General features: G+C 31.4%; 3 protein-coding genes across 3 annotated transcripts; 2 read left to right on the top strand and 1 right to left on the bottom strand.

Annotated features, from left to right (window-relative positions):
- The first annotated feature begins 54 nt into the window (after positions 1–54).
- LOC119834776 (palmitoyltransferase ZDHHC11) lies at positions 55–2,938 on the top strand. Its single transcript, XM_038359267.1, has one exon. The coding sequence runs from the start codon at positions 1,216–1,218 to the stop codon at positions 2,209–2,211; it is 996 nt and encodes a 331-aa protein (XP_038215195.1). The 5' UTR covers positions 55–1,215; the 3' UTR covers positions 2,212–2,938.
- Positions 2,833–5,056, bottom strand: LOC119834778 (bax inhibitor 1). Its single transcript, XM_038359268.1, has 5 exons — positions 4,827–5,056; positions 4,208–4,434; positions 3,782–4,008; positions 3,145–3,315; positions 2,833–3,000 (listed from the first exon to the last, which is right to left on the bottom strand). Exons 1-5 carry the CDS (start codon positions 4,871–4,873, stop codon positions 2,968–2,970), a joined length of 705 nt encoding a protein of 234 aa, XP_038215196.1. The 5' UTR covers positions 4,874–5,056; the 3' UTR covers positions 2,833–2,967.
- Positions 5,057–5,539: 483 nt separating this feature from the next.
- On the top strand, positions 5,540–10,944 carry LOC119835064 (pre-rRNA 2'-O-ribose RNA methyltransferase FTSJ3). Its single transcript, XM_038359678.1, has 10 exons — positions 5,540–5,606; positions 5,808–6,565; positions 6,652–6,813; positions 7,725–7,811; positions 7,949–8,110; positions 8,215–8,422; positions 9,198–9,458; positions 9,571–9,771; positions 10,020–10,219; positions 10,415–10,944. The coding sequence occupies exons 1-10, from the start codon at positions 5,540–5,542 to the stop codon at positions 10,862–10,864; spliced, it is 2,556 nt and encodes an 851-aa protein (XP_038215606.1). The 3' UTR covers positions 10,865–10,944.
- Positions 10,945–11,766: the final 822 nt, after the last annotated feature.

Below are 11,766 nucleotides of genomic sequence, written 5' to 3' on the forward strand. Positions count from 1 at the left end.
ATTATTAAATTAAATAGTGATCAAACGCAGGAAAAAAATAGATAGTAAGAATAGAAAAAATATCCCTATTTATGTATGCTTGTCTTTTATGGCCCGGTATTGTTTGTTGTTAATTTATGAAACATTTTCCCTGTGTATTTTTTACAATGCCAAAAAAAGGGGAGTCATTATTATGTTTTTTTTTTACATCATAGTCAGCAAAAAATGGTGGATTGCCTCATATTAAACACAATTTGCAGTGGATTTACGCTGCTATCCTTGGATTGCTGATTTTAAAAGAAAGGATTGATACAGGATATAAAGGATGGGGCTGGGAAGGGTAAGGAAAAGAATGCGTGCCTCCGGCTCCATCACTCACAATTTTCTGTGGGGGTGTGGTACCTTCCCATGTGCGAGCTTGTGCAATTTGTAACGAAGCATGCTCGAATACCACGTTAAAGCCATAAATAGCTCGAATAAAAACCTTCCATTCATTTTGCAAAAATTCCGAAAATGGTGACGTAACCACTATGTAGAGTTCTCCATAAAACTTTTAATGTATATTTTTATATTTTTTCATATTGCGTTATTATCAATATTTCCATATTAATCATATTAAGTTGAAAGTTTGAACTTGATCTACTGAAACCAAATTCAAAAATTCTTTTACCCTTAGATGTATACGTTATCTCCGAGTGTTATAGGCTATATGTACAACGGACTGTTAGTGTATAAAATGGAGAGAAAATTTCGTAAATGCCACAAAATCGTTCAAAACCAACACACACAAACTTATTATTCGTTATCGTTGTTATCGTTAGTTTCATGAATTTTCATCGTGATATAAGCGATATGATACATCACCTAATATAAGCAATTGAGTCATTTAAGTGACGTAGTTTTTTAATTCATTATCTCCTTAAAACAATGATGTATCATTATTACTAAATAGTTAATTTGTGTTTAACGAGTTTTTTTATAAATGGCCACGTATACCTATCATAACCAAACTAAAGAGCAATTCCCTTGACAGAATTTAATACAAAACAATAATTCCAAAGCTGAATATATTCATTATTATATATTTGGCTGGATGGTGGTGTGACCTCCTGGTGGCGATGGTAGGTATAAAATGCGCGCGCAGTAATGACGTACTCTTTAAGTTAATTGTTAGTCTTTTGTATAGACTCAGTGTCCACGGAAACCAAAAAAATAACCTACGTTACTTAAATACAAATGGACGGAGGTGGGACATATGGACAAAAATTTAAGTACTCAAATAAACGACGCATTCATGGATTACAATTACCCTTAAATTTGCAGCAGTTTTCTTTATGGGGAGTGTTTCTGTTAACTCTATTGATAAACTTTTTACTTTTAGTGAAAATACAATTTGACGTGTTGGAAGTTGTCTCGTTTATAATTTTTCTCGTTTTATACGGATGTCATGTAGTATCACATATGTTTGCCATGATACTAGACCCTGGTGAAGAAGAGCTCCGTAAAAGAAACACTATCGACGTTCCAGAATTCGATCGACACATTCACACTCATGTTATTGAGAATGGACGATGTCATTTATGCAACATATATACTACCGACAAAAAAACAAAGCATTGTGGAATATGTAATAAGTGTGTTTATAGATTTGACCATCATTGTAAATGGTTAAACAATTGTGTAGGAAAAAGAAATTATTTTGCCTTTATAGGATGCGTTTGCACTGCCCTGCTGATTTCCCTTTTTACATCCTGTCTATGTATTATCGATATTGTAAGTTTTTATAAGAACCCATTGTATCTTGGGGTAACTACGCAAAATTACATTAACTGTACCTCAATAGATGGCGGATATTATTTTAAATATTGTGCAAATTCCATATATTTTTTAATATTTTTAGTAATTTATTTGTCATGTGGCATAGCAATCACCTTTGCGCTGTTACACTTGTTTTGTTTTCATGTATACATATCAATTTTAGGAATTTCGACATACGAATACATTATAAGAAATAAGTCGACAACTTTCCGATTTCGGTGTATCCGTGTGCCGAATTTGTACATAATAAGTAAAAGTAAGGATACTCAAAGAAAGCGTACGGAGTTATCGAAAAATGTACCAACTGTTACTAATTTAGTCGGTGTATTACTCAACTACGAACTAGAAAAAGCTAAAAAAATTATAAATTACAACAATAAAATTCATCCCACTCAGGAAATAGTAGCAAATTGAGTATGTTAAAACATCTAATAACATCAAAAGAAAATTATGAAAATCTATTAACACTTATCGCAATGCTATAATTACTTAAATATTGTACCTAATGTGACATTATTGCCATTAAGTCTAACCAATTAAATGAAGTTGATGACTTTTACATAAAATATTTGAAACGCTCGAGCGCGTTACGTATATATGCGTACCTTGCCTAATGCCAATGATAAGTACATACCTCCATTTAGTACGAGTCTTTAAAATAGGGGGCGCACATTAATCTATAAAGGGTATTTAGAATAAAGAAAAATCCTTATTTTTCAGTGTCGCATAAATTATTTTTTATTCGTTTTCACCCTTCCTTCATAGCCACGAAGCCTAGAATGTCATCATAATAATATATAGCTAAAAAGATCTTCATCGACACACCAATCAAATTCGAATGATATATTATTTTACGTATATTTTTCTGTTTAGGTACACACATGTATAACTTTCAAATAGTGTTTGAGTTTTGACACACAAGTCGCTAGTTTTAGCATAAAATGTTTCTTATTATTTTGAGGACGACAATATGATAGAGGAGTCAATTCGAACTACAAAATAAAGCTATATGGTGATGATTAAGTAAAAAACAAATAGTTTTTTAAACTTTATTCAATATAATATACAGATAATTTAGAACACAATAAAATTAAAAAATAAACACCCAACTTAGTTTCACCAAATGCTAAACATTTAAAAATATTTTTATGTTGTATATTGAGCATAAGTTTAATCACGTTTACGGCGACGATTTTGCTCTTCCTGTAACAAGTACATTAAGCTTACTATGTATTAAGATTGTATAATTTAATAACCATAAACAGACATTAATGATTCTTCTATGTTTAATAATTATGTCATTGTTATCATACTTAAATTTGTTTATATATCTGTATTTTTATTTACCTTTTGTGTCAGAATGATGACCAAACGTCTGAACATTCCAATGAAATCAATGAAGAGTTCTAGAGCATGTTGAACAAAGTCCTTGCTACCCATACGACGTTTCTCAATTATAAGTTGTGTGTCAAACAAAACAAATCCACACATAAGCATCAGTCCTAAGTAAAGGTGGGTCTGAAAACAATTATTAATTATTGCTAAAAATTTTCTAACTTATGTATAAACTGTCCAGCCAATAAAAACTTTCCTGATGTGCTTAAGAATTTAGAAAATGTTATGAGGTTTGATCAGATGTTTATGTTCCCTGAACTGGAATATTGTTTTCATTTCATTAAGAAACAAAAACTGGAATTTCCCTCCTAATATATGCTTGTTAAATAACAATATTTTAATTCTGGTGTGGTGGAGTAAGTAGTTCATATCCAGGAAATCAAAAACCATATCTTAAACACTATTACACTGAATATTATAAACATATTGAAGTTTTTAAAAATTTAACACCCCTAATAAGTATTATCTGCAAATAGATATGATTTGCAGACAAATGATATCTGCTCAACATACACTTTATAAAATATAATACATATTCTTATAAAAATACACAAAAACTGATAAGGAAAACTGCTATAGCAATACTTACTTGATAAAGGAAATGAGACTGCATAAACAAGTTAGCTAATGTCATTAAAGACATGGATGTGAGAAGGGTCATGAGTGTTCCTCCTAAGAATAGCCAACTTCCACGTTCTGCTAGCATAGCAGCAATAGAGAAGCAAACAAAAACAAGAGTTGTTCCCAAAAGAGCTGTTACAATAATTGATGGGTCAACATGGCTCACATATGTCATTAATGGCCCTAAGCTCATTCCTGAAACAATTGCATCATCAAGTTAAAAGTTGCATCATAACTTTATATAATGTTTAAAATCATTATGAGATAACACTTTGTTAACTTCAAAAAAAAAACAATAAAAAAGATCCATACATTTTCTTATTGGAAAAATTAATTTCATGGTCATTTTTTTATCATCTAATTACGGCTTTAAAGTATATGTTGTCCTACTTACCAGAAGTTAAACCAAATCCAAGTAGATAGCCAAGACGCAATTTTGTGTTTTTACCATCATCGGGAGTTGCAATTAGCATCAACATTAATCCTGCACCAATAATTGCCGACAAAAAACCAGCTTGGAACCTTGTGAACATATCAACATACACACCAGCTGATGCAGCGGTACATGTCATCATCAAGGTTCCATATACATTTTTTAAATGCTGCCGCACTGGCGGTTCCCTGTAGAGCAAAGTACAAATATCATTAATGAATACATACTTATGTTTAACATTAAAAAAATCCTTTATATTTAGAAATTAAAGACTATTTCACGCACAATAAAAGATATTAAAATAATGAGTACTACTATAAAACTTTAGAGTAAAATATGCAATCTTAACAAAACAAATGGAATAAACAAACAATCATCATATTTCGTCACGAGCGGCTGTTTAGCGGATGATAGTAAATCCATCGGTAATGTTCTAGAATAATGGCGTAATGATACCTAATACATACATACTTTTGAGTTGATTTTTTATCTAAAAGTCGAGATAGTTTGATCATAGCTGAGCCAATTTTTTATTTTTTGAATTAGACCATTTGATCATATTAACATTACAAATACTTACAGCCGATTTTGGAAGCTGTTTATAAACGTTTGTACGTTTGGAGTCATCTTGAACCTCGCACAAACTATAAAGCAGGAAATTTGAACACTCAACACTTGAGATAAAGATAAATTACGAATGCGTTATAAATTTATCACAATTCACAAACGTAGTAATTTGTCTTCGAGTATGCTGTACTTTGCACTGGGAAATCGCATTAAATAAAATAAAAATGGATGACTCACGACTCGAATCATGACATGACGTGTACCTAGGTTAAATAAAATCTTAATCAACACAGACTATACTCTATATATTTATGTAATGTAATCAATAAAGATTAGTAGAAACGCATAAAATTTCATTCAATATTACAGAAAAAGTCAATTAATAAGTAAGCTCATTACATCAAATTGGCACATGTATATTTTAATAAGACTTACAACGTTACAGTTAGGCTTGTAGGTACTAACCCAACGTAGAAACTCATCTATGTAGCTACATACATATTGATGGTACCTACCTAATAGTGAAAAAATGTTTATCTGGGATTAGAACATAACCACGGAGGAAGTAATATTTTTATATTGTAAGGCTGTATTTTTTTATATACGCAACCGTAAAGACAAACTTCAAATATCAAACGTCACAAGTCAAAACATAACCTATTAGGTTATTGGTGCTGTTCACGTTGTATATTTTATTTTCAAATGCCTGTAGGATAGTTTTCCAAAATGGGGAAGAAAGCTAAAGTTGGAAAACAGCGAAAAGATAAATATTACCAATTAGCTAAAGAAACAGGTGAGCTGTTGCTTATGTATTATTTAGTCAAATTCTGACGGACTTGATACAATAATGTAAAAATTTGAGAATTACTCGACGTCGGTATTAATTGTAAATATAATTCCCGTTCTTTTCTTTTACTTTTTCAATACAAATATTTTTGTTCTATGTCTGATTGTATGTCACGGTCTTATTAATTCAATTGGTTAACTTTTTTAGGTTATCGTTCACGTGCTGCGTTCAAGTTAATTCAATTAAACAGAAAATTTGGATTTCTTCAGAAATCGAGAGTATGTATCGATTTATGTGCGGCACCCGGTGGGTGGATGCAAGTGGCCCACCAGAACATGCCACTTTCAAGTATTGTCATAGGTATTGACTTGTTTCCAATTAAACAAATACCTGGTTGTATAAGTATCACAGAGGATATTACAACAGAAAAATGTAAAGCTGCAATTAAAAAGGAAATAAAAACTTGGAAAGCTGATGTAGTCTTGAACGATGGTGCTCCCAATGTTGGCTTGAACTGGATACATGATGCATACCAACAGGCTTGCCTCACTTTAAGTGCTTTAAAATTAGCAACAAATTTCTTAAAGCAAGGAGGATGGTTTGTAACAAAAGTTTTCAGATCTAAAGACTATCATGCTTTACTGTGGGTTTTAAAACAGTTTTTTAAGAAAGTCCATGCCACAAAACCGCAAGCTTCTCGTAATGAATCATCTGAAATATTTGTTGTCTGCCAAGGATATATTGCTCCTGATAGTATTGATCCTAAACTTCTTGATGCTAAGTATGTCTTTGAGGAGTTGGAGATGGTTAAGAAAAATCATAGCAGTATTTTGCATCCGGAGAAGCAAAAGAAAGCTAAAGCTGAGGGCTACAAAGAAAATGATTATACTTTGCACCATAAAATAAATGTCTCTGATTTTATAAGCAAAGATGACCCAATTGACCTACTTCAAGAGTGTTCAGAGGTAAGTTGAGCTAAAAAAACCTAATAATTAATTGTAGTAATTGATATGTTACAAAAATTAAATTTCCTTTGTCATTTTATTGATAGATTGTTATTGACGATGAAGAAATAAAAAATCATCCCAGAACTACAAATGAAATCAAAGAATGTTGTAAAGACATTAAAGTACTGGGTAGAAAAGATGTCAAAGCTTTATTAAATTGGTTAAAGCACATGAAGGAATTGAAAAAGATTCAGCCAGAGCAAGAGGTAAGTCTCTTTATTTTATACTAATATTATAAAATGCGAAAGTTTGTAAGGATGTGTGTGTGCTTGTTGCTCTATCACACAAAAACTACTGAACCAATTGCTATAAAATTTATGCAGGTACGTAGATAGCTGAACAACTGGAATAACATATAGACAAATTTTTATCCCAATATTAATATAGAACCTGCGGGGCGCAGCTATTAATATATGTATATAAAACTCAAACTGACTGTGACTGACTGACTGACATAGTGATCTATCAACGCAAAGCCCAAACCACTTGATGGAACAGGTTGAAATTTCGCGAGAAGATTTATCTGCTAAGAAAGGATCTCGATTAATTCTCTCCCCAAAGGGAGATAAAATAGGGGACAAAGTTTGTACCATGAAAATTTATTAGAACCGCGTGTGCGGTAAAAATAAACCACTTTTAATACCTTATGTCAATTAAGGGTATGATTTCTTCTTTAAGTAAGGCTATTCACTCACAATAATAGATTTCTGTAAATCTTATTTACTAGCTAACATAACATTTCTAGCTAACTCAGCAGGCATTGTTCTGCCGTCCTCATCATTTCTTGTTATAAAATGAGCTACCAAATAGTCAAATACCCAAAATAATTCATATATAATTCATACTTGAGCCATTTTGTGGTTTGGTTACAACCTCAGCAATAATGTAAACTATCCTATCCTTTAAGTTAGATCAAACTTGTGTGTAAATAGTGTTCAGATTTGATTAAAATCAGTAGAGAACTTTAGGAGTCCATCATTTACAAACAATGTAACAAATAATATATGTATATTGAGATTTTATTACATTTGTCATCATCATCATCAGCCCATATATGTTCCCACTGCTGGGACATAGGCCTCCTATGAGGGATATTAATGAGTAATTTTTAATTAAGGAAAAAGCGGAAGAAAAACATGAAGATGCAGAGAAAGAAGATGATGAAGATAAAGACAATGTGGATGAGAAAATAGCAGAATTACAGGTATGACTTATGCTTTTTTTGTTTTGAAAGTTTGGGAACAAATTGATAAACTTAAATTTTATTTTAACCTTATAAGAAACATTTTGCTAAAAGTTTTTAATGTATTTCCTTAAATGTTGTAATATATTTATTATAAGGATGAAGAAAAACGTCAGTTAAAACGAAAGAGAAAGCAATTAAACAAGCAAAGACAAAAATTAGCTGAAAAAATGAATTTGAAGATGGTTTTGAAAGGTGATGATGGGCCTATTATGGAAAGCCATGATATGTTTAGTTTAAAAGACATCAAAGATGCTAAGGTTAGTACATTTTTTTTAGAATGTGTTAAAAGTTGCGTTAATTAGTCATATTTATAGAAATTTTAATAAAAAAGATTGTTAAATACTGTGCAAATGATTTTCAGCAATTAAACATGGTGATTGACCAACCACCAGATTTAGTAGCAGAACAGAGCGACAATTCAGATGATGAAATGAAAGTCAAGCCAAAATATACTAAATATGATGTAGATTCAACTAAACTTGATTCTTCAGGCCTGTATTACAAAGATTCTGATAGTGAACTTGAAATGGAAACGGATTCAGATGATGAAGAAGATAAGGAATCGCTTGGTATGATTATCTTATTTTCCTACTTTCCGCCTTTGCCCACTTTGTCTAAGGTTCCCGTTCCCGAGGTATTTCCGGGATAAAACTATGTGTAATATGTCCTTTCTCGGGTCACAAATTTCTCTGTACCAGTTTTCTTTCAAATCTTCGTTAATTAATGATGACGTGAAGAAGAGAACAGACTGAGTTACTTTCACATTTATAATATTAAGTAGGGACGGGTTTAAAAGGAGGGATAATATAATTTCCTATAGCAGTGATAAAAGAGTTGACATTTGCCAACTAAGTCTAAATAAAGTAATATATTAATTAGGAGGTTGATAGTTCACAGATTATTTTTCATTATAAAATTGTCATATAATTGCTTATTAATAAGGTTTCTTCAAACAGTCTACTGCTTATTAAATCTTAATAATTTCTTAAAAACTTTTACATAAAAAATTCTAATTTTTCATTTGTGGTACTTATTTTCCTTATGCAGCTTCCTTATTCGAATTTTTAAAAATTAATTCATGATATATTAAAAAATTATATTAAATAAAAAAGAATCCTTTATCTGTTTTGATGTTGTTATGATTATAGCCATAATGCCTTGCATAAAAATACTTAGGTATGATGCTTGGGAAGACCAAAGCATTACTACTATAATAAAAAAAAATCGATATTTAAAATTTTTCATTATTCTTTTTTCGTAACAATTTAGATTTTTGGAGACTTTTAATTCTGTTGTTTTAATTATTTATTTCACATAGAAATTTAATTCATGTTTTCTTCACAGGCTTTTCGGAATCAGATGATGATAGTAAAAAGATTGATAAACTGACGAAATTGAACACCTTACGAAACAGCCAGCTCAAAACCGTACCAGCGAGTGCTAAGAAGAATCCACTATTAACAGACCTAGATGACACGGACCCAGTATCCAGGAGATCTATGAAGGCTGAGCTGTGGTTCCAAAAGGACAGTTTCAAAGACATTGACGATGAAGATGACGAAGGCGTTGATTTAGATAAATTAGCTGCAACATACAAGAAGAAAGGTATGTATATTTGTTATTTATAATAATCATATACATGTTATTCTAGTCATAGAAATAATGCATCATCACATGAAATATTTTGGATTATATAATCAGATTATTAATTTTCTAGGTAAAAAGGTAGCTGAGAATGCAGTTATTTTATCAGACCAGAAAAACGGCGTGAAACGGAAGAAAATTGAATCGGAAAGTTCAGATGATGAATCTGGGGATAGTGATTATAATGTGGAAGAAAATGTGGCTCCCGATACTCAAAAGACAGGAGCGAAAAGCACTCAAAAAGATGGTTTTGAAGTTGTATCACAAGACCCAGGTAGACCAAATTTTTAAAAAAATGTGTATAGTGACGATTTACGTCAATAAAAAACATTTAGTGTTTCTTGTTACTATCTCGGTTCAACAGGTACAGAATGTATTTAAAGATTCATATTAATATAAAAAATAAATAAAATATTAAGGAAAAAAAAAATGGTGTCCTAACTTTGCTTAGCATATGACGAAGTTATGTTTTTAGACAGATCAGATCAACTAAAATCCACTTTTATGTCATTTGTTTCTTAGAATTGAAAAGATTAAAGAAATCAATAAAAATGGACGCTGAGACATTAGCTTTGGGATCAATGATAGCAACGTCAAAGAAGTTCAAGCGCGATCTTATTGACGATGGATGGAATCGATACGCGTTCAATGATAAAAATCTGCCTGATTGGTTTGTGGAAGATGAAAGTAAACATATGCGCAAGGAAGTCGCTGTTCCAGAGGTACGTATTTTTTACGTTAACGTTAGTTCTTGTTGTAGTTTAATCTATAAAATACTTTAAAAAATTCAAATGTAGATAAGTATCAGTGTCTGTCAAATAGAAAATCGGACAGGCCTTTTTGTAAACAAAACACATGTTTCTTTTTATTATTTAAAAATAGGTAAATACTTATCTGCTATTTCATTTTGGTTACAGAAATTTACAGAAGAATACAAGAATAGGCTTCAAGACATAAATGCACGACCAATAAAAAAAGTGGTCGAGGCTAAAGCAAGAAAGAAGAAGCGTATGATCAAGAAGATGGAACGCGCAAAGAAGAAGGTTGAAGCAGTTATGGAGAATGCAGATATGTCAGAAAGAGAAAAGGCACAACAAGTAAGACAACTGTACAAAAAAGCACAATCTGATGGTAAAAAGAAGGTTACATATGTTGTGGCTAAGAAACACACCACAGCTAAACGTATGAAACGACCGAGCGGAGTAAAGGGTCAGTATAAGGTAGTGGACCCGCGTATGAAGAAAGACTTACGAGCGCAAAAGGCAAAGGAAAAAACGAAAGGCCGGGGTAAAAAAGGAAAAACGATGAAACAAAATAAAGCTAACAAAACAAGACCTAGCAAAAAGAAGGGAAAGAAAGCAAAATAAATCGTTGTGAATTCTTAACAACATATTTCTATATGTTTAATTTTGTAACTTAATAAAATGTCTATTAACAACAAGTCCTATTCCTGTTTTTGAAATTTTCCTTTTGATGTCATATAAAATCAAAATCAAATTGAAAAAAGACACCTAATCATAGAGAAAGTTATTGAATATTCCAAGATATGCCATACATTTTTATCAAATTCGATAAAATAAATTAAAATAATTTGCTGCTACCAGCGCAACAAACGTGTTTATTTTATTATATTGGAAATCTAGAATACATGCGGCTACTTTCTTTTTTAAAAAGTTATAAAGTGGTGGCTGTACAGGGTTGCGTGATATTTCGAGTTATTTATACAAGTTCACGGTCAGAAATATTTAAGTCTATGTGCGTCACTCGGGGCCTAGTGGATAGAGTTCAGGGACAGATACGCCATAAATGATATCATTCGTCGTTCGACCTTGATGTTATTCTGATTCGCCTAGTCTACGTCGTCTGCCTTTTAAACGATATTTCCGTCTACATTAAATTGTTCTTTAGAATCGGAGTGATTATCGGCGATAGAACGTGTAAACATTTTTAAATAGGTGATTTTAAGACAATAATATGCGTCATAAATTTATTTCATTTACTATTTTGACGCGTGATTTCAATCAATGCACTATATAAGTTAACGAAAGAATAATAAAAAATTAAGTGTGTAAAGGGAAAAATCTTCCCGAAAGATTATGAAATTACCCTGTAAGACATCAAATTCACATATGTATTTATAAAGTCGTACGATATACTTTCATGACTCGTATTATGCCATCTTTAGAAATGATTATGAAATAGTTGATGTATTTCCAAGTGTTAAAGTGCCATTAATGGTATTTCCAGATGGACGTTTGGGGACAAAAAA

This window comes from Zerene cesonia, chromosome 20 (genome assembly GCF_012273895.1).
Source record: "Zerene cesonia ecotype Mississippi chromosome 20, Zerene_cesonia_1.1, whole genome shotgun sequence".
Taxonomy (NCBI): domain Eukaryota; kingdom Metazoa; phylum Arthropoda; class Insecta; order Lepidoptera; family Pieridae; genus Zerene; species Zerene cesonia.

Bases quoted from the DNA above. Each gene is read 5' to 3' on its own strand.
- LOC119834778 (XM_038359268.1), bottom strand. From the start codon at position 4,873: ATGACTCCAAACGTACAAACGTTTATAAACAGCTTCCAAAATCGGCT. The intron at 4,009-4,207 runs GTAAGTAGGACA...CAATTGTTTCAG, and splicing joins TGGATTTGGTTTAACTTCTG to GAATGAGCTTAGGGCCATTA. The intron at 3,001-3,144 runs GTAAATAAAAAT...TACTTGTTACAG, and splicing joins TCATCATTCTGACACAAAAG to GAAGAGCAAAATCGTCGCCG.
- LOC119834776 (XM_038359267.1), top strand. From the start codon at position 1,216: ATGGACGGAGGTGGGACATATGGACAAAAATTTAAGTACTCAAATAAA.
- LOC119835064 (XM_038359678.1), top strand. From the start codon at position 5,540: ATGGGGAAGAAAGCTAAAGTTGGAAAACAGCGAAAAGATAAATATTAC. The intron at 5,607-5,807 runs GTGAGCTGTTGC...TAACTTTTTTAG, and splicing joins CCAATTAGCTAAAGAAACAG to GTTATCGTTCACGTGCTGCG. The intron at 6,566-6,651 runs GTAAGTTGAGCT...TTTTATTGATAG, and splicing joins TACTTCAAGAGTGTTCAGAG to ATTGTTATTGACGATGAAGA.